Below are 19,449 nucleotides of genomic sequence, written 5' to 3' on the forward strand. Positions count from 1 at the left end.
GAAAATAATATTTTTATACTTCCCACCGATCCCTCACAATTGTGCTGGCAGATGAAATTACTCCGACCAAAATTAAACCCTTACAACCCGCAATTCAATATAAGGGAATCGTTTAAAATTAACTGCAACGTAATCCAATATATTTTGAAGTAATTCCCGCTCTACATCACAAGCTCACACACTGGTATTATTTATATGTCATAGGATTTATTGAAACGTATTTTTTCCGAATTTATTGTAGTATCGATTAATGATCTCGGAAGAGTGTTAGTGGGACATAAATATTTCATATGACATCGATAGTCGATAGTGCGCCGTCGACTATGTTTACGATGTTCATAAAAATCGCGCGGGACTAGGAACAAATGGATTTTATTTGTTATGTCTGCTGTTATAGTTTTTAAGTGCCTATATTTTTTTCTACTGCACCTATTCGTTGGATTTTAGTAGTAACAACCAATCATTAACCAAAACATAAAACTCACGAGATAAGTAATATAGCGAAATGGAAAAACAAGAACCTTTGTTTAATAAATAATGTTACAATTGTATAGTATATTTTAATGAATACTTACTTATAAAACATCTCCGTAATAGATTGACATAACGTTAGCAACAAGCAGATCTTCTTGTCCCATCGTCCCGAGAACATCGTACATTTTAATATAACTAATACATTATCTGTATTGATTTCCGACAATGGACTTCGATACTCGTCTTTGACCACGTAAACATATCATTCTGCCTCTTTACTATCTCTAAAAAGGGCTCGAGCTCGTTCGTCTGTTATAAGTAAACCTTTCATGTATATTTTATTCCGATATTTTGATATGTGGGCCCCTCGTATCACGTTCATTCAAATGACATATTGGAGGAACGTTTGAGTATGTTTCTCATCGAGAAAAGATCCACAGTTTTCTTTCGAGAGTAAAACCAAATACCATCTTGTGAAGAACCAATCTAGGGAATTGATTTTGCGTCGTCGGTCCCATTCGTACGTACCCACGCACATATTATATCTGCTGAGATTAAAGTTTTTATTAATACGTCCAATACGTCCACTCCAAGCCGTTTGTTTGTATTTACATTGAAGAGTTCTCCCATAAAATGTTATTTGTAATCTTGTTGAGTTAACTTTACAATTTAGATGTTAAAACGTATTTTAGCAACTGATTTTACGACGATAATAAAGACTTATTTAATCTAACTTTCAAAGATTGTAAAATCACACTCCAAGCATATAATCAAATGAGGTAATATACCTTTATCGGCGTACTTTGCGTATACGCTACTGTGACTGATGAAGCTCGGAACAAATAATTTAACATTAGTCGTTGTATTCATAGACTCAATGTCACCATTGTCTTCATCATGAAGGCATCATTCAACATCATTCTCCATTAAGTTGAGAAATTGCTGAGGAAACGATAACTGCCCTCTTTCCCAACACAATCCGCCTTCCTTCCGCAAAATTTCCATCCGTGCTTTTTTTGTTGTTGTGAAAAATGTTATTTAATTTCGGGCAATTATTACACGCGCTCTACGAAATTACTCCAAGGAATAGGACTCGCGAATGTTGGTTTTATTTCAGAAAGAACGGTATTTTTCTACAATGAAAGCTTTATACTGAAAAATGAGATTCCCGCTGTTACCTTTATCTGTTTTTCATAATATTAAGCGAAATGCAAATAAAGGGTCACGGCGATAGCAATTGCAAAACATAGACTTAAATAGCTCTTTGTATTAACCGTATCTTGTCGAATGCTTGTATCTAATTATGTGGACTTACTACATAGTCATTTTCATAAAATGGAAATATTTCCACGCGCCGACACTTTTTCAGACAAATATAAAAGTAGCTAACGATCTGAAGGGATTATGTATGATGTTGGTGTTCATAATAACAGATTACTTAGGTAATTTACATTTTCATAATCGAATACGTGTTTGCATAGGTCGGCGTGTGATCAAGCCTTCTGTCATTTTTGCGTTGTGTAGAACAATTGATGTGTTCGGCTTTATTAAGTGTCTCGCGTGAGTGATATCCAGACGACATACGGCAGGTGCGATACAAAATCCGCGGTGTCGCGTCATTTGTACATTTTCTTTATTACGTCGCGTGATTTATACCTTCGCCCGGTGCGTTTAACTGCTGAGGTCTGTCATTTCGCCGTCTTAAATTGAGATTGATCCCGGGGAAGGGCGGGTTGACGTGTGCGTTGGCGTGTCCCGGAATTGTGTTTTTGTTTTATTTTGTTACTTTCCCCTTTGTGCCGGGGAGATGACGTCTTCGCACATGCAAAGATACCTGTCAATATTTAGATATCGACGCGACCTTATTTCGCGTCATCTTAAAGGGGTATACTTATTATTACATTACCTTTCGGAAATGTTTTGTAGCTGTCTGTTTGATGGATAGTTCCGGCACTTGGTGTTTTGTTGCGTGACCTATTTCGTGAAAATTGACGCAATCATACAATAAATATACTATTTAGAAAGCGTATATAATTGTTTGTTTGCATTTTCTTTAATCAGTAAACCGAAACAGAATGATATGAATTAATTAAAAGAAATATATTATTATTGTAAATTTTCATGCTCAGTTGGATCATTACATACTCAATTAATAATTTTATTATTATTAATGATGTAATTGAACTCCGTAAATCCAATTACACTAACTTCGAAACAAATTACAAGAATTGAAATTAAATTAAAGGTTTAAATCGTACATGCCATTTTTCTCATAAAAGTCAGATTCCGATTAAAGTAATGTTCAATCAATTCGAGACGTCATATAATATTATTATGCATGTCATACATTACAAGATTATTGTAGCGTGGGTTCAATTCTCACGCAAATAAATATTTGTGTTGTTCATAGTATTGTAGTAGCATTGAGTTCATTCATTACTATGCCTTGAAAACTTTAATTAGGAATGATAATAGACATTAACAAAAAAATTTGTGACCCGTTTGAGTTGTTTCCTCCTCAGTTTAAATTAACGTTGTAAATTAATAATACAATATTATATAATGTATTTTTGTTGTTCACAGAGAGGCTCCGACGAGCTTCTTTCGCAGAGTGGCGTGACCGTCATGGCGCCCGCCGCTCCGCACCACGCCGACAACAACAACCAGGACTCCGCCGCCAAAAAGGTAATTATACACCATTACCGACCTCCTTACTCATCGTACACACTAATTACTATTTACTGTGATACCACAACCTCATTATTATGAAAGTGGACGTTTACTCACTGACAACAGCTTCCAAATGACGATTTTTCAATCTAAAGTCACTTGGATAGAAATGGTGTAAAGACGGCTTAAAAATTCGCGATTTTCCCGTTTTATCTTTTCACAATTCCAAAAATCTGAAGTCGCCATTCAAACGCCACTTCTTTCACTGAAATGTGTAATTAACTGAAAAACGATTAATCGTGATAAAACGACGGAATCGCGAAACCGTAATAAGTATTAAAATAAAAGGTCCCTCGTAAAAAGCCAACGTGCCATAAAGAGGCTTCCCCGGCGGGTTGGGGCAAAATTTTTATTAATCTCCACCCCTGTTGTCGATACTGGGATGAATTTTTACATATAAAAATTAGATCGATAAAGTAACCCCTTATTGCTAGTAGGATAAAGTGTTAAACGCGTAACCCGGGGTTAATGTTTGGTTACGGGATCGGTGCGGGTGAGAGCGGACCACAGCGACCGACTTTGAAATGCTGTTGAGTTGATGATTGTTTTATAATTAACAACAGCGTATGGAAATCTGCTGGAACCGTATTTTTAAATATTCTTGTGTCCACAAGACACAGTTTTATCGTTCTTTGACATTCGTATCGACTAACATTAATAAATTCAGACTTTATTTTACGTATAATAATATTATTATATCAGGTTTTCATATTGTAATAATAATTTGTTCAGTGATATTAAATACGCGTGGTTTATTTTAAAATCATAACAATGAGAGCATTCAATAAATTAAAATAAAAATAGAATACAGGCAACTGTTTGCGAAAATCTAGTTTACGAAATGAGCTAATTACTGTTTCGTGGAAAGCTTCATTATTGTAATAACTAGGTCGAGTTTTGTAGAGGTGTTAACACCTTGCATGGCGAACAAAAAGTATTTCTTTTTTATGTTTCTATTATTTTATTCTGTCTGATACAAAGGGCCTTAAGGTTAAACGTGATGTTGTCATTTTAACATTAAATATTAATTGTATACGGATGCGATGTAAAAGTAATTCCTTCGTCCTTTGTTCAATATTCATAAAACAATTTGAATGTACACAAAAAAAAGTTCCATTATCCTATTTCTTTGAACATTTTCTCGTCTCAGTCCTTCGCTTGATAATTTATTGCGTTTGCAACGAGATGTGATATTCTATCGGCTTGTTATATTTGTTATTTTTTTAACATTTATATTTTGCAGTTAGGAATCATTTTGCGGAAGAACATTAACGATATAATTGACTATTTATAAACCACTTTCGACTTCAATAAGCTTAAACTTTGTTTTATAGTAATAGAGCCAAACTATAGAAGAGCATGTAGGTACTTACCTATTAAACAGACGTGTAATACGCGGTGCATTTAGATTCAACGCTAAGTACTTATTAATACATAATTAGCTCAAACTAAACGGTACACTTAAGCCAAACTTAGTCGGTAACTAACCATGTAACATGGCTTTTAGAGTAGCTGTCTGAAATCCTTAATAGTACTGCACATGTTAATGTAACGCTATATGTTTGTATGTGACATTTGCATAGAAACATTGTTAATTGGAGCTTTATAAAAAGTGAATGCATGTTGTTTAAAATCTAGAATTGTTTTGACTTTTTTCAAAGTAATAGTTTATACACTAGAGTACAAGTTTGTAAGGTACCTCACGTAGTTTAAGAAGTTAACTTTACCTTTATTATATTAATACACAACAAGATTTAATAAAAAACGCGTAGAAAAATGCGTAAACTAGTTACCAATATTTCAACTAGTTCATAGTACATTAATTAAAAAGTTAAGCAAACCATAATGTTAAACAGCAAACAACGTACACACTAATCAACAAAACGTTGGACGTACAAAAAATGTAACGAAAAAAAAATCCGAGCAAAGCGCACGTGGCAAAGTTCGCAAAAGGTAGAAAACAATCAACATAGAAGAAAACAGTTATAAAAATAAACAGGGTCCCAGTTTCGGGTCTTTCGTTGCACAGTTGTTTCATCGTGTATTTACATAAATACGGGGAGTTTTGCATGCACACTTTGTTTGGTGCTGTGCAAACAAGTCTTTGTTTGTGGACACCAGTGCTGGCCGTGTGTGTTCCCAACCACCAAATGGATTGCATCATCCATTAAAACTTGAAATAACGTGTTACATTCCAGTGGTGGATTGTGTAACCTCTGTTTTCTTGTAGCTCCGTGGAAATGGGTCTTAGCTGTTATTGTTACTACGCAAATACGTAGTTGCTGACGTTTTTATAAGAGTTTAAACCGATTGCTATTTGCGGATGACTTTTATTGGATTACAGGTGTTTGTTTTTAGACCAGCTTGTACTTCGCTAACGTAGTTTGCCAATAAAAAACAAAAGTCCACTTCTAACTGCGTGAAGCTTTTGCTCGCAACTTTACTGTAAAATTATTAGCTAGTTTTGAAAGTTACGTTAAACATACAATATTCAGAATAATGCTTTTAGGAATTGAAAGCATTATTAACAATCTGACATAATTAATAAAAACAAATATTTAATATCAAGATCATAGTTAATCTCACTAATAAAACTATGAAAATATTCAAACAAAACAAACTGCAGGTAGCAATAACATACATCGCCGCGAACGTTGTACCAGTCAATTTGAGAAATACTTCTTACAGGCACTTGCAAGCGATGGACCTGTCACTACTTATACACCGTTAGGAGTTTTAAACTCAATATATTACCGCCTGTGTAGATATTTCTTCCGGCTTGGCATACTTGGTAATAAAACTAAGAGCTATGCACCAACACTTACGTATTTAAAACTGCACACGTGTGAGTTTCGTGTAGACGATTTCTTAAGACTCGTATACAATTTTAGCAATGTTACCACGAGAAAATTTGCTGTAATATTATTGATAATATAATTATATTAGCTAGTTAATGATTACTTTAGTTTCTATATTCAAGCAAAAGTATTTTTCTAAATGTAAGAATCGTTCGTTACTGATATTTTTTGATCCTACTGCCAATTTCAATTGTATAATTAAAACAAGTTTCGTCTTACAACTTGAAAATGAGGAACCTTAAAATGTTTCAAGAATAGTGTGGTCGTTTCTGTCGTTTTCCGAATACCTTATATTTAACATTGCCTCAGGTATCATTTACGCAAATTAAATAGAAACGAACCGTCTCGTTGAAAAGAAACCATTTTCTTATTCTTTCCCTCAGGCAGTTTATTTCCCCCGCTGTCACCGGTCATTATGTCACTGTGAAAATAAAATATCATACTGGCTGTTGCGTACAAGAGAAATGTTTTCTTTTTACTTCAATACGAATTATATATGTAAAGTATCATGTCGCCTATGTTTATATGATGCCCGATTTTCAATTAAGAAGATGTTCATTTGTTTAGCGATGTACCTTTGATCAAAGCAAATGAAAACGAAACAGCATTAGATTCTTACATTTTCTTTTAATGCATAATTATTAATTTTATCCAAAAGACATTTTGTACAGTTAAGTCCAGATCGAAGATTCATTATTTTTTTATCATGTAATCCCAAGCAGGATTCATTAAATGATTCCGTATCTCTGCAAGCAAAACAAGGTAGCCATTTTAGTTTCGCAGCATTTTGCCGTCCATTTACTCTCACTTGTTAGGGGCGTCCTGAAAAAAACCTCGCCGCAGTAATCTTAATTACATTGTGATCTCGTTACAGCTTGGCCTTAATTCATAATTAAATAGGGCCGTGTCCCACCGTTGCTTATTTATTTGCTATTTTATGGTTTTGCGATTGCGTCCTCCTTTTTTCCTCCGCCATGAAAATTTAGGCAGTGCCTTTTTGCGACACCCCTTCTCCTTTGTTACTCTGAATATTCATTTGGTGCCTATCGGCGGAATGGCGACTCGTTTTTAAAAGTATTTTTTTATGTTCTCTCTTTGTGTTGTACTGCAAACACTTCATGCTGTGAAAATATTGAAGGAAAACTCCGAGCATCTGTTTTTATATAAAATGTTTTATGGCTTGAATTTGGTTGTTAGCGAGAAATAAAATATAATTCTTATACATTTTTATGATTTTATTCGTATCGCTTTATTTTACAAGCTCGATTTGAGTTAAAATAATTGAGAAACTTGTAGAAGTTTTGCAAACCATGTATGTTTGAGTAAGAATTTTCGTCAAAGTTATTCCAATATCAGGCGGGGCACGTCTGTGGAAAACACACTAATCAACCCTCGTCCTCTTTGACCGGGTCATTAATGTCTAAATCAAGTAATTAATTATGTTCCCCGTTTTTTTCCTCATTTTCTTGACGTCGGCCTGTAAAAACGCAGAGGGCCTACTCCGTGAAGATCAATCAAATCAGAAAATGCTGCCAAGGGACTGCGTTTACCACTACTTAAGCATTTACGAGGTTGTCTTACGGAGTTACGACTTCGCTTGCACAGGTTGACTGTTGATCTTATTTGGCAAAGAATTTACGATCTATTCTGTCCCTTTTTCTTATTCATTGGAGTACGTAATTGTTATTTTCTTTTTAAATAACTGTGTTGTACAAGATTGGGGACAGTGTAATTAGCCATTAATACTAAATTCTGCTTTATGTTTTCTTAGTTCAACCTAGAGGTATTTGAAGCGCAAATAGTTGCACACAACTGTGTTAAACGCGTGAACAAATAACGCACCGATGTTTATGAACTTTGTTAGAACATAGTTGCTAACAGAACAATTACATCGATAGTTCTTACTAATGAAACCGCATAAATAACTAAGTTTATTCAGCCTTAGAGTTCGTTCACACGATCGCTTACTATAATAGTTTTCAAAGTCTATGTAATAATAGTAATGTAGATAAAGTATATGTGATCTTTGTCTAAGTATTATTGCTTTTACAGTTTTCAATTTAAGTCCATATTGGTACACGCGCACATACGAGACCTATACACCCACTTTAAAATTATATCGATTTTAGTAGTATAAGAGGCTTTGAATTCTGTAAACCATATATCACCGAAGTTCATAACAAATACCAATAACAGGTATTTCGTTTCCAGAAAATTCGGTAATCAATCAAATGATCTCATAAAGATATTCATTGCCAGCACTTACAATTTTACTGCTAGTTTTAGGGGGTACTAAAACCATTTGGCTATCTTATTTTACGATTTCCTACCACGAACACGAACTTGTTCAAACAAAACCGATGGTTCGTGTGATTTAGTACATAGTTATAGGCGAGGTAAATGCTTTACTGTACACTTTATTTATTATACTTCATATGTTTATGTGTATTCATTTATGTTATTGGAATGTATGAATGAGTTTAACCCGGGATTAAATGTGTTTGAGTGTGGTGGAATTTATTTTAACCCGTGAAAGAATGGTTTGATTATTTCATATATTTTTATATGACGCGATGATTTTTAATCTAGAACAAATTATATAAGTTGCAAGCTGTAAAACTTCAGCTTCATTCTTCATAGACACAATTTTTTAACCATATAAAGCAACTGTCGATTTCTAACATTTGTAAAAAAATATCAGAATTTTACAGCATATCAGAATTAAAATACTTAATGAAGTAATTCTGTAGAGCAATATTTATCAAGAAATAATGTCTTTAAGGCAAGTGGGTTGAGGTGCAAAGCGATTCAACGGCCGAACGAACCACTATTAAAAGTTTACCGACGCGAAGTTGTCCCATTCTTATGCATGAATGAATTAGCGCCAAGTAAAGTGTGGATGTTCGACCGCCCTTGCCTGTCTATTATTCTTCAGAAGTAGGCTTTTAGTACCTGTTGTATTGGTATGGTAATGAGGATTTGCGTTTTTGTATACATGCCTTCGGGTGGCTTGAACAACTTTGACGCTAGGTTTATCAACCCACAAAAACATTTCCCGTGTAGATATTTTGTTACTTTTTCAAACGAAATATAGACGATGTTCTTGCCTATACGTTTAAACGTAATAATATCTATTGCAACCACGTTTAAATAATTCTTCGTTTCCTAATTTATAATATTGTAATTACTGTGTTTATAGAATACATGTTATTAATAACAGCATATTAAAGCATAAATTAATAAAGCAACATTAAACTAGTTCGCTGAAAGTTTATTCAGTATTTCAGCTCTGATTTAATTTGTGCCGGTCATTGCCGTTTGAAGTATAGCAATACAAATATTATTTCACTGTAAAATATAAGTTCGTTGAATTCGTAAATACATGACTAATAAATTGAATGGCAACATCAATAGTATTAGCAAAAATCTATGGTACAAACGGAATACCTATTTACTTGATTGGTGAACTATAACCAGTTTGGAAGTGGCTCTCAATCTGTATCGAATAATATCAATGATGGTCGGCAATGAAATACAATATTCCAGTGGACTGCCAATTAAAAGTTTCAACGGATCGGCTTCAGCGATTCCTGGTGTAATAATGCTCTTGAAATTTTAACGGCGGATGCAACTTGGTGAGTGCGGTGCAAGCCATAAGATTCAATTATGTTGTTTATTGTTGTGTGCTAACTTCTATTGCTGCGGAACACTCGTTACAAGTCCTGGAAAAATGAGGATTTTGTTTTATCCAAACGCAATAATGATGCTATTGTTTGATCCGTAATGAAACATCTACACTGTGTTTCACTTTGACAAAATTTCAAACAAGAAGTATACGTCTTTTTATTATTTACATTGCCTACAATTGACGTAACTCAAAAAGAGTTATTTCTCACATGCTTGATTTAGGCTGTGTAGAAATGAAACCATATCAATGATAAGTAGGTATATGAGAAATATTCCATGTACTTATACATTAATTTGTATTAAAGCAATATCCAAAAGACGGAAACAAACATCTTGAATCTCACAGTTCTTGTTACCTGCGCCACTCGTCAAACTTTCGTCGAGCTACTGGCGAACGCGCCACTAAATCTCAATTGTTATTAGTTCAAGGGTTCGATACTTGCTGAGATTACTCACAGATATACACTGTTCAAGTACCTGCCAAATAACCCAGGAAGGCTTTCAATCACTTCCTGAATACCTAAGATTGTTGACGGGATTCAAATAGTTAGGATTGTTGACTGAGTACGATTTATTTTTAGACTGTCTCGTACCGAAATGCGTCATACGTTCACGTCAAACATGTGACAGAACATACAAAATTATGATAAACGCGTAAGTTTCTTAATCTATATATTTAATGGAACAGGGTAACAAATAGTATATACTATTTAACAATTGGTTTTATAAAGTAAATATTTTACACCATAAAATTCATTAAAATCCGTCCCGTAGATTGCCAAAGAGTCATAACAAACACATATAATAGTACATATTATGTACATACTTTCTACTAATATAATAAATGCAATAGTTTTTGAGGATGCATGTTCATATTAAGGGCTGTTACTTTTTCAGGAAAAAACTACTGGACGGAATAAATTGAATTTGATACACAGGTAGTTTATAACCTATATTAACACAGGATGCGTTTTACCATTGAAAATCTATTTACGCGGACGAAGTCGCCAGCGTAAGTTAGATAGCGAGAAAATTTAAATTCTAGATTTTTGTAAATTTACCATGTCGTTTAGTTTAGCATGTATAAATCTACACTAATATTAAAGCTGAAGAGTTTGTTTGTTTGTTTGAACGCCCTAATCTCAGGAACTACTAGTCCGATTTGAAAAAATCGACTAATAGGAGCAGAGAACCAGTAAAAAATGTTACAAAAACGGGGAAAATTATGACCCATTCTCTCTTATTTGACGCAAGTGCATACTTCAAAATAAATAATAAAAATAACAAAGACCAAGCTTGGAGTAGCTAACGTTGTATGAAGTGTGGCTGCCTATTCGATTGGAATAATTTACTCGAGTATTCTCTTTTAGTACAGCGCGTATCCACTTATACGACTAGTAGTCGATCTAGTATCATATTTATTGTCTGCATAATTATTTCTCGACGACAATCAATGCTTATTTGAGATATTTTTTATAGTTGGAAATAGATACACTAGCGTTTTTCTACCACTATCGACTATCGATAATAGGCTAGCTAGCGACATATTTTGCATGAAAACTTGATCAACGCCTTTAGCGGTTGTCATGGGAACTAATTGTTTAGATAATTTTTAACGTCAAATTTTGGACGTTCGATAATACCAATTCTAGAAAAACGCGCTAGACATCAAATCTAAAAAGAAAGAACTATAGTCAAGAAAACTTTTTTAAACATAAATAATACGTTCATGCTTTGTTTAGAATATCATTTTATTCTTTAAATTCCGATACTAATATATCGGCAATATTCCCAGTAGTATTATTGTTTAGATAAAATAACCGTTAGTGCAAAGTTTTCCTGTATCACGAAATCGATTACGTTGCGGCTTCGTTCATATTCGCTCAGTCATTGTCCGATACACCTTTAACGTCTAATATCGATACTTTTGTATGAAATAAGCTTTTGAGATTATTATTTATTGCTTTTTAAAGAATATTGTCTTGTTGAACGTATTAAATAACTACCGTCACTAACGGGTAACTGCTGTCAACTGATTTTAGACTACTGCAAACAATCTGATAATTTTAAGAGTGAAAATTCATCACTCATTTTAAGGAATGGTAAAAGAAAAATTTTAGATTCTGTAAGCGCCTACTTCTGATTCTTAAATGTTAAACCAGGTTGAAAAGTACTTGAGAACCAAATTTCATCAAAATTTGTTGAGTAATTTTAGCGAGAAGGCACGACAAATATGCATACATACACCCTCGCAAAGTTTCACATTTATAATATCTAATAAGATTAATTACCTACTAGTTTCTTAAATGTAATGAAATTCGTATACTTTGCTTAAACATAATAATATATTATGTTTATTCTATTTTACGGTTATTCCATTTGTCGTCATAGCATTACTACGAGACGAATATTTTCTGGCAACTTGTCATATTGTTGATAAGCTAGTTCTGCGAAAAGTTCTCGAGATAACTGAATAACATTTTTGTTCTAAGAAATTTTTGTGCCTCTTAAATTTTCCTATTCGACGATAATACTAGTAAGTATGTAAACTTCGTTTATTCTGCCATTTTTGTCATCCATACTTAAATTAATTTCAAGACGCCAACGCTTAGATGAATACGTATATGGATATTTTTAAAAATTAGGGAAAAAGACTGAAAGCATTTAAATGAAATTTTAAATATAGATAATTTATAATTATGCCTTAACAAATAGGACATTAACGTGAACAAATTTGTGGTAAGGAGCTAGTTTAAAATATGTTTAATAATCGAAATGCAAAATGTTTTTTTTATTTAATCTCTATTACATCTTCAAGGCCTAGAATTGTCCCAGTTTATTTTTCTATGCCCTCGTTTTGCCAAACCCTTTACACAATAACACACTGATCCACAATCCCAGTCTAAAAATACGTCACAACAGTTAGCAAAGGACCCTTGCCTGACCTGTTCGCCACAAGCGGATTACAAAATGTCGTTTCCTTAGCTACGAGATCGCAGGGGCGTTTGTCGTGACGTTGTAAGTGGAATACAGAATGTTCTGTATTCGTGCTGCTAACATTTGTTTGTGTTCTGACGTTACGTGATTATAGAACGAGCGGTGGATGACGTGGAAACTGTTTACATGCCGCCTACGAGAATAATAACGGATTTTTAGTTGTGGCGGAAACGCGTAAATTAGATTTTGATTCTTTTTGTTGACGTAGCTAATGTTTTAGCAGTCATTAATTTAAAGTAGATTCTCAAACATTGGAAATATATTGTTTAACTAAGTTTTTAAGGAAATACACTAATAGATAAGTAACTGTAAAACACTCGTCTGACAAAAATTCAAAAGCACAAATTCAGCTGATTAAAATCTACAAAGAATAAATATACGTTTTCCAGGTATATTAGAAACTGAAGGATCGTATCTAATGTTTGTTTAAATTCAATTCAGTGATACGCAACAAATCAAAATAACACAATTATTGTTATAAGGCCCAGATGAGTTAAGATGAAAAACGGCAAAAAGAACATTCAGAATGAAAAAAAAGATGGGTTAACTGTTTCCCGAGTTTCCCCTTTGAGGAAAAATGTTTTCTATAATTAAACACCAACTGAGAATTTTTTAAATGCGGACAAGTACTGTTATTCTTTTTAAAACAAGATAATTTGAAGTTGTGAAAGTATATTTATTATTCGGTTTTAAAAAGTGTTTCCAAACAAGTTTGTGAACAGTTGGGCATAGAATCAAATTTCATCATAACTCATCAATTTCTGTCAGTACTTTAACATATTACTAGATATTAGATATAACTTAGTCAATACGAAGAACTTGTTCTAGAATTCATAGAAAATTGATGGATGATTTAATCTTTTAATGTATATTATGACTTACGTGCAACATAACTCAAGTAAATATTATGAGAGTGGCGGTAAAACAATGACGAACAATGAATAATTGGTTTATAATAAAATGGTGTTGATAGGTCATGGTAGATGTCAACACTCGTGTGGACGTTGTTATAGTTAATGATATGGCGCCAGCGACGCGGCCAACTGAGAAATAGTGTTTCAATAAACACGGGCGACGCGATCACCGGGAAAATTGACCGATTCCGGGAAATCCTCACAGGAAAATGTCATACGATAGCTTTTTTTTCTATCCAAGGAACCAAGCCAAGATTTAATATTTATGGATGAAATGTGAGACGAAGCGGATGATTTAAAGTGCCTGATGTGGAAATCGTTCCTCGCAGATTTTCTGACCCAGCGAAAGTAATGTCCTTCTTTACCGTTTTACGTACCAGTTGTTTTCTTTCGTGAGAAGAGAAAATACCGAAACGTACCTTCGAGGTGGGCGAGCGTGTTCGACGATTTATTCCTCCCTTTGCAAGTCACTTTGGAAAAATATTTTTTATTTGTTTATTTACGGAGATTTGGCTCTTTTGATCTCGATTGTAACAAAATTCGGATTGTTCAAAAATATCATATCTGTATACTTTTTTTAGTTAGCGGTTTGTTATTTTAGAGAACGGAACATCGCAAAATGATTTTTGGGCTAAAAAAATAGCACATGTGCGCGTATATTTCAACGAAGAGAATTGTGATGTCAAAATACTAACAAATACTGTTGAGTGAAACATCGTTACGGATCGTTTGTTTGAAAAGGCTACTTTAACATCATCACTACATAGTATAAAACAAAGTCGCCCATTTTGTCTGTAGTCCCTTCGTATGCATAAAACTTTAAAACTACGCAACGGATTTTGATGCGGTTTTCACTAATAGAAAGAATATTTTCTCCGACAGGTTTTTATATATAATTGAAATACATTGAAACTATATTAGCTGAGTTATAGCGATTTATGTCCAAGAAGTCAGAAAAAAAATCTAATTGAAGATTGCATTTGTGCGTGCGCCGCTTATACCGTTGGATACAAGTAAGAACAATGTATAGCAAAAACATTGGTCTTTATTAGTTCTACAAAAAAGTCCGCGATGACATATATCCAGCTTTTTTATTTAAGTCACAAAAACTACTTTTCTGTATTAAAAAAACATTTAATTCGTTGGGTGATGTTCAACTGGTGATATAACCAATAATACATATATCCTTATCAAAATAAGTAAGTTCATCATCACGAGCATTTAATTTAGATTATTTTTGCAGTTTACAGTGTGTTATTTAGACATATAGTTTAGGAGATATCACGATATTAGTATTGCGGCACGGTACGGGCCGGCCGCGGCGGCGGGGGCAGCGTCCCTATAAATAGCACATATGTATAATCACTATACTAATATAATAAAGCTGAAGAGTTTGTTTCTTTGTTTGTTTGAACGCGCTAAACTCAGGAACTACTGGTCCGATTTGAAAAATTCTTTCAGTGTTAGATAGCCCATTTATCGAGGAAGGCTACAGGCTATATATCATCACGCTACGACCAATAGGAGCAGAGTAAAAAACATTACAAAAACGGGGAAAAATTCACCCATTCTCTCTTATGTGACGCAAGCGAAGTTGCGCGGGTCAGCTAGTTACTGTATAAATGAACGCCTAATGAAAGCCAAACAAACTTCCGAAGGTACTTTTGAAGCGAGCACAGGTAATTAAAAAGTCAATCGCATTGTATCAACAGTATACGGAGTGTAGCTACTAAAAGCCACAATGGAAGTTCGCCAAGTGTTTCGACTTTTCCCTGCACTTTTGTCAGACCAGCTGCTCACTTTGTCTGAACTTAACAAGGTCGAACTAATAGGCATTAGACTCATTTGTTACACCTCCACGCTTCGCCGCCCGCCAAAGAACGTAAAAAGGGAGACGGTTAGATAGCCCGCAACTCCCCAAATCTTATTCGGTGCCTCAACCGGAATATCTCGAAAGGTTTGTTGGCGAAAACGTGATTATAATTGTGGAAATATTTATTAATGTTGTTGGGAGTTGTTCACGACACTTCGATTTTATTTAATTTGTTTATGATTTTGTATTTTATTGTCGATCGAATAAAAATGTGCCGTAAAGGTTGCTCTTTTCACTTGAATGAAAAGTGAAGTGTCATACAAAGCTACAATATATTCGGGACTCGGTTCGAGCCCGCCGCCGTAATCAAAAGGCTCTCTCGGGAACAATGGCGCCCACATCGGGGTTGGGCCCGATAAGCCTCGACAATTATACTACATCGACTTTTCAATTATCCAACCGGCTCTTCCTCGCGAACAATGCTAGCTTTATTTATGTATATTAGAACGGTCATTTTATACGCTGTGTGCCATTTAGATTCGCGTTCGTTCCGCGCGAATCGAACTCCATTACGAGATTTTTGATTGTCGAGTCTAGTCATCAAAAGGATTCTTTTATCGAGCTTTTTTCTTTACGAGTAGTTCTGTTCATTAAGCCGTCTTTACAGCTGTGTTTTAATGGATCTTTCTTTATGAAAAGTCAGTTAGTTGCCTGTGAAGATTACGAGAAAGTTGTTTATTAAAAGTTTTAATGAAAGTTTGTTTTGTTTATCAGGTGAAACTGGAACAGAATGTCGGCAAACCGTCGAGGGTCATCCACATACGGAACATACCCAATGAGACGACAGAAGCGGAGATCATACAGCTCGGCCTGCCTTTCGGAAGGGTCACTAATGTACTCGTGCTTAAGGGCAAAAATCAGGTGAGGACAAATACCCTTGGGGTGTTACATTTTTTAATTTTACAGAATAAAGTGTGCTCATTTAAATGCAAATGGATACAACTGAATATGGTGAAGAGGTGGAAGTATTTTACGTCCGAATTTATTAACGATTGAAGTCTACGAAAATATAAAAACACTACGAAGCTTTTATTTTACGTACATTTTCATCTAGTCAACATTTAACACCATCATTTTATTTTAAGTAGAATGAGCCTAGTGATAAAATAAACTTTCCTATGCTTAGAATGTTCCAGATGTCAATTTACAATACCTGCTAGATAACAGATTAGTTCAATGTTAAAGCCTGTACAAAGCCAATTGAGGTTTTACTCCGTACTGCCAGATAAACGTAACTTAATTGGACTAATACAGATGGAGTGTTTTCTGATAACGTGAATTCATGTAGTTGTGTAGAATAACTATTGTGTATAAATTCATATGGATTTGTAGAAATGGAGGTGTTCAGTGGTAGGAACATTAATTATCAAAGTCAAGTTTTAATTATATGTGTACTGTAATATTTAAATATTATGTGTACTGTAATATTTTAATCAATATAATTATATAAAACTCTTCCGTTACTTTCCGTACTCATCGGTCGATAATAAACGCACTGTCGAAACTACTGATTTCGATCGAATGCTTATATTTTTTACTAGTACTTTATAATAACAATCAATAATCATAAATCAAATTGGCAAAGACACAATTAATTCAGAACCTAAGATTGTACACATGTGGCTTTATTTGTTTTTATCATCACAGAATTATAACTACATTCATTCATAATTCACAAATAAGTCTAACTATTAATAATAATTCTTGAAGTGGCCAGTAGTATAAGTATATAAAGTGCAGTATATACCAGCGGCACAATAGACTCGTCGCCTCTAGCGGAAGCACAACAAGTGGCAGCCGCTGTCCGCAAATAGGCCGCTGACCATTGTGCACTAGGCTTTTATTTTAACTCCACTGTAGTTTAGTAGATGCGTGATTGAATGGCTTGCATCATCCCGACTGTAAAGCCTTATGTAGTTACAGCTTTTTTGATCTCGTTGTGATTTAAAAAGGGCATTGGTTTCGTATTCTAATTTTCGTGGAAGTTTTTGATTTTCTATGTTGTAAGATAAAAAAAGAAATCTAAGCATGAAAATTCTACAAATTCTCTGCCAGACGTTTATTTATTCATTCATATTTTTCACCCGACCTACCCAACCGTTTCCCAACTAGCACACAAGCTGCTTATACAGTCATTATACAGCCTGATAGTTGCATAAGAGTCGTTCAAATGCTGTACAATTCTCTATAAGTTGTATACTAGCTATTTAAAAAACCCTTTAACAGCTAGGCGGGACAGTAGCCGTTTAGTAGGAAACTAATGACTTATAGTGATATATGAGCATGTAATTGCATCGCTAGACAGCCTAGGGAAGTATAGCTGAGTTAAGGGAACTTTCTATAACACCGTTAACTGTATAAGGGGACTTTAGGAGATAAAGGAGTTTAAACGGAGTTATGCGTTGCGCTTATAGCGCTCAAGAGCGTAAATAAGCTTTTTGTAATGCCTTAGGTTCTATAACAGATTTTTTTAGGGCTAGTGTATTACTCATCTATAAAAGAGTTGCGTAGGTCTTTAATAGCGCCTTGAGCGTTATATCAGATATTTATATGGCTTCTGTACGGCAAATAGATGTATAAGGTATCATTCGAAACATTTTTACAGCCATGGGGATTACAGAATTATGTTAAGCACCTAAAGCGCTATAACAGAGTAATATACCTTTATACTAAAGCTTAAAATTATTATCATAATATATTTACATAGGTGCAGTGGTGGTTCAGTCCGTCAACTGGTTTTAAAGAATAAATAAAATAAAATAAAATAAAATAAAATAAAATAAAATAAAATAAAATAAAATAAAATAAAATAAAATAAAATAAAATAAAATAGAATAAAATAGAATAAAATAAAATAAAATAAAATAAAATAAAATAAAATAAAATAAAATAAAATAAAATAAAATAAAATAAAATAAAATAAAATAAAATAAAATAAAATAAAATAAAATAAAATAAAATAAAATAAAATAAAATAAAATAAAATAAAATAAAATAAAATAAAATAAAATAAAATAAAATAAAATAAAATAAAATAAAATAAAATAAAATAAAATAAAATAAAATAAAATAAAATAAAATAAAATAAAATAAAATAAAATAAAATAAAATAAAATAAAATAAAATAAAATAAAATAAAATAAAATAAAATAAAATAAAATAAAATATTTTTTTTTTTAAAAATGAAAAAAATATTTTAATATTCAACGACTGACCCCTAAAAGTACGAGTAAAATGCTGGTGTGCGACCAAAACAATTATATTGAAGCACTCCTATGCCACAACTGCAGAACCTTGAGGTCTACAACAGCAAACACTAGAGCCTTTGTACAGCTTAAGCCGCTAGAGCAGATGTAACCAACTCTGAGAGGTGCTTGATCGAGACGCCATTACAGCATTTGGTAAACATATTTTTTGAGGTTATTACGATCTTTTGAAGATCATATAAATCTATAGCCTGGTAACGTTAACATAATTAAAATCATTTTTTATTACCTATAACCCTAATTAAACTATCTGTAACACTCAAAGTCTTATTTATGTTCAAAATACAATTTTCAAATCCACATATCTATATAGTTTTTGCATTTAAAACTGAATATTTTGAGGGCGCATGAAAATATTGACGATAATATACATATATATTGACAGCAAACTGGAACTCGCACTTTCATATCACGTACACAAAGAAATAAAAGCGATAGACTACTTGTTATTTTCATAATCCAATCCGTAAAAATAAAATGTCTCCTCATTTGTCACTGATGATTCATTTTAATACAATATATTTAGTTTACACCACAATAAACCGACCATATTACTAATTTAGAGCGTTAGCATTTATAACCGTTACACAGTAGCGCTAAAATAAGGTAAAGGTGGTATAATCGCGCTGCAAGAGCTTTTTCGAACGCTC

General features: G+C 33.4%; 1 protein-coding gene across 9 annotated transcripts in view; it reads left to right on the plus strand.

The window, feature by feature from the left end:
- The window catches only part of heph (polypyrimidine tract-binding protein 1 heph), a 422,565-nt gene that overhangs the window by 354,389 nt on the left and 48,727 nt on the right, over nt 1-19,449 (plus strand). For all 9 annotated transcript variants that reach the window (XM_076114244.1, XM_076114245.1, XM_076114246.1 and 6 more), the window contains 2 exons: nt 3,058-3,159; nt 16,248-16,394. In XM_076114244.1, coding sequence (XP_075970359.1) covers nt 3,058-3,159; nt 16,248-16,394 — 249 coding nt within the window. The remainder of the gene's footprint in view (nt 1-3,057; nt 3,160-16,247; nt 16,395-19,449) is intronic.

This window comes from Anticarsia gemmatalis, chromosome 5 (assembly GCF_050436995.1).
Source record: "Anticarsia gemmatalis isolate Benzon Research Colony breed Stoneville strain chromosome 5, ilAntGemm2 primary, whole genome shotgun sequence".
NCBI classification, from domain to species: domain Eukaryota; kingdom Metazoa; phylum Arthropoda; class Insecta; order Lepidoptera; family Erebidae; genus Anticarsia; species Anticarsia gemmatalis.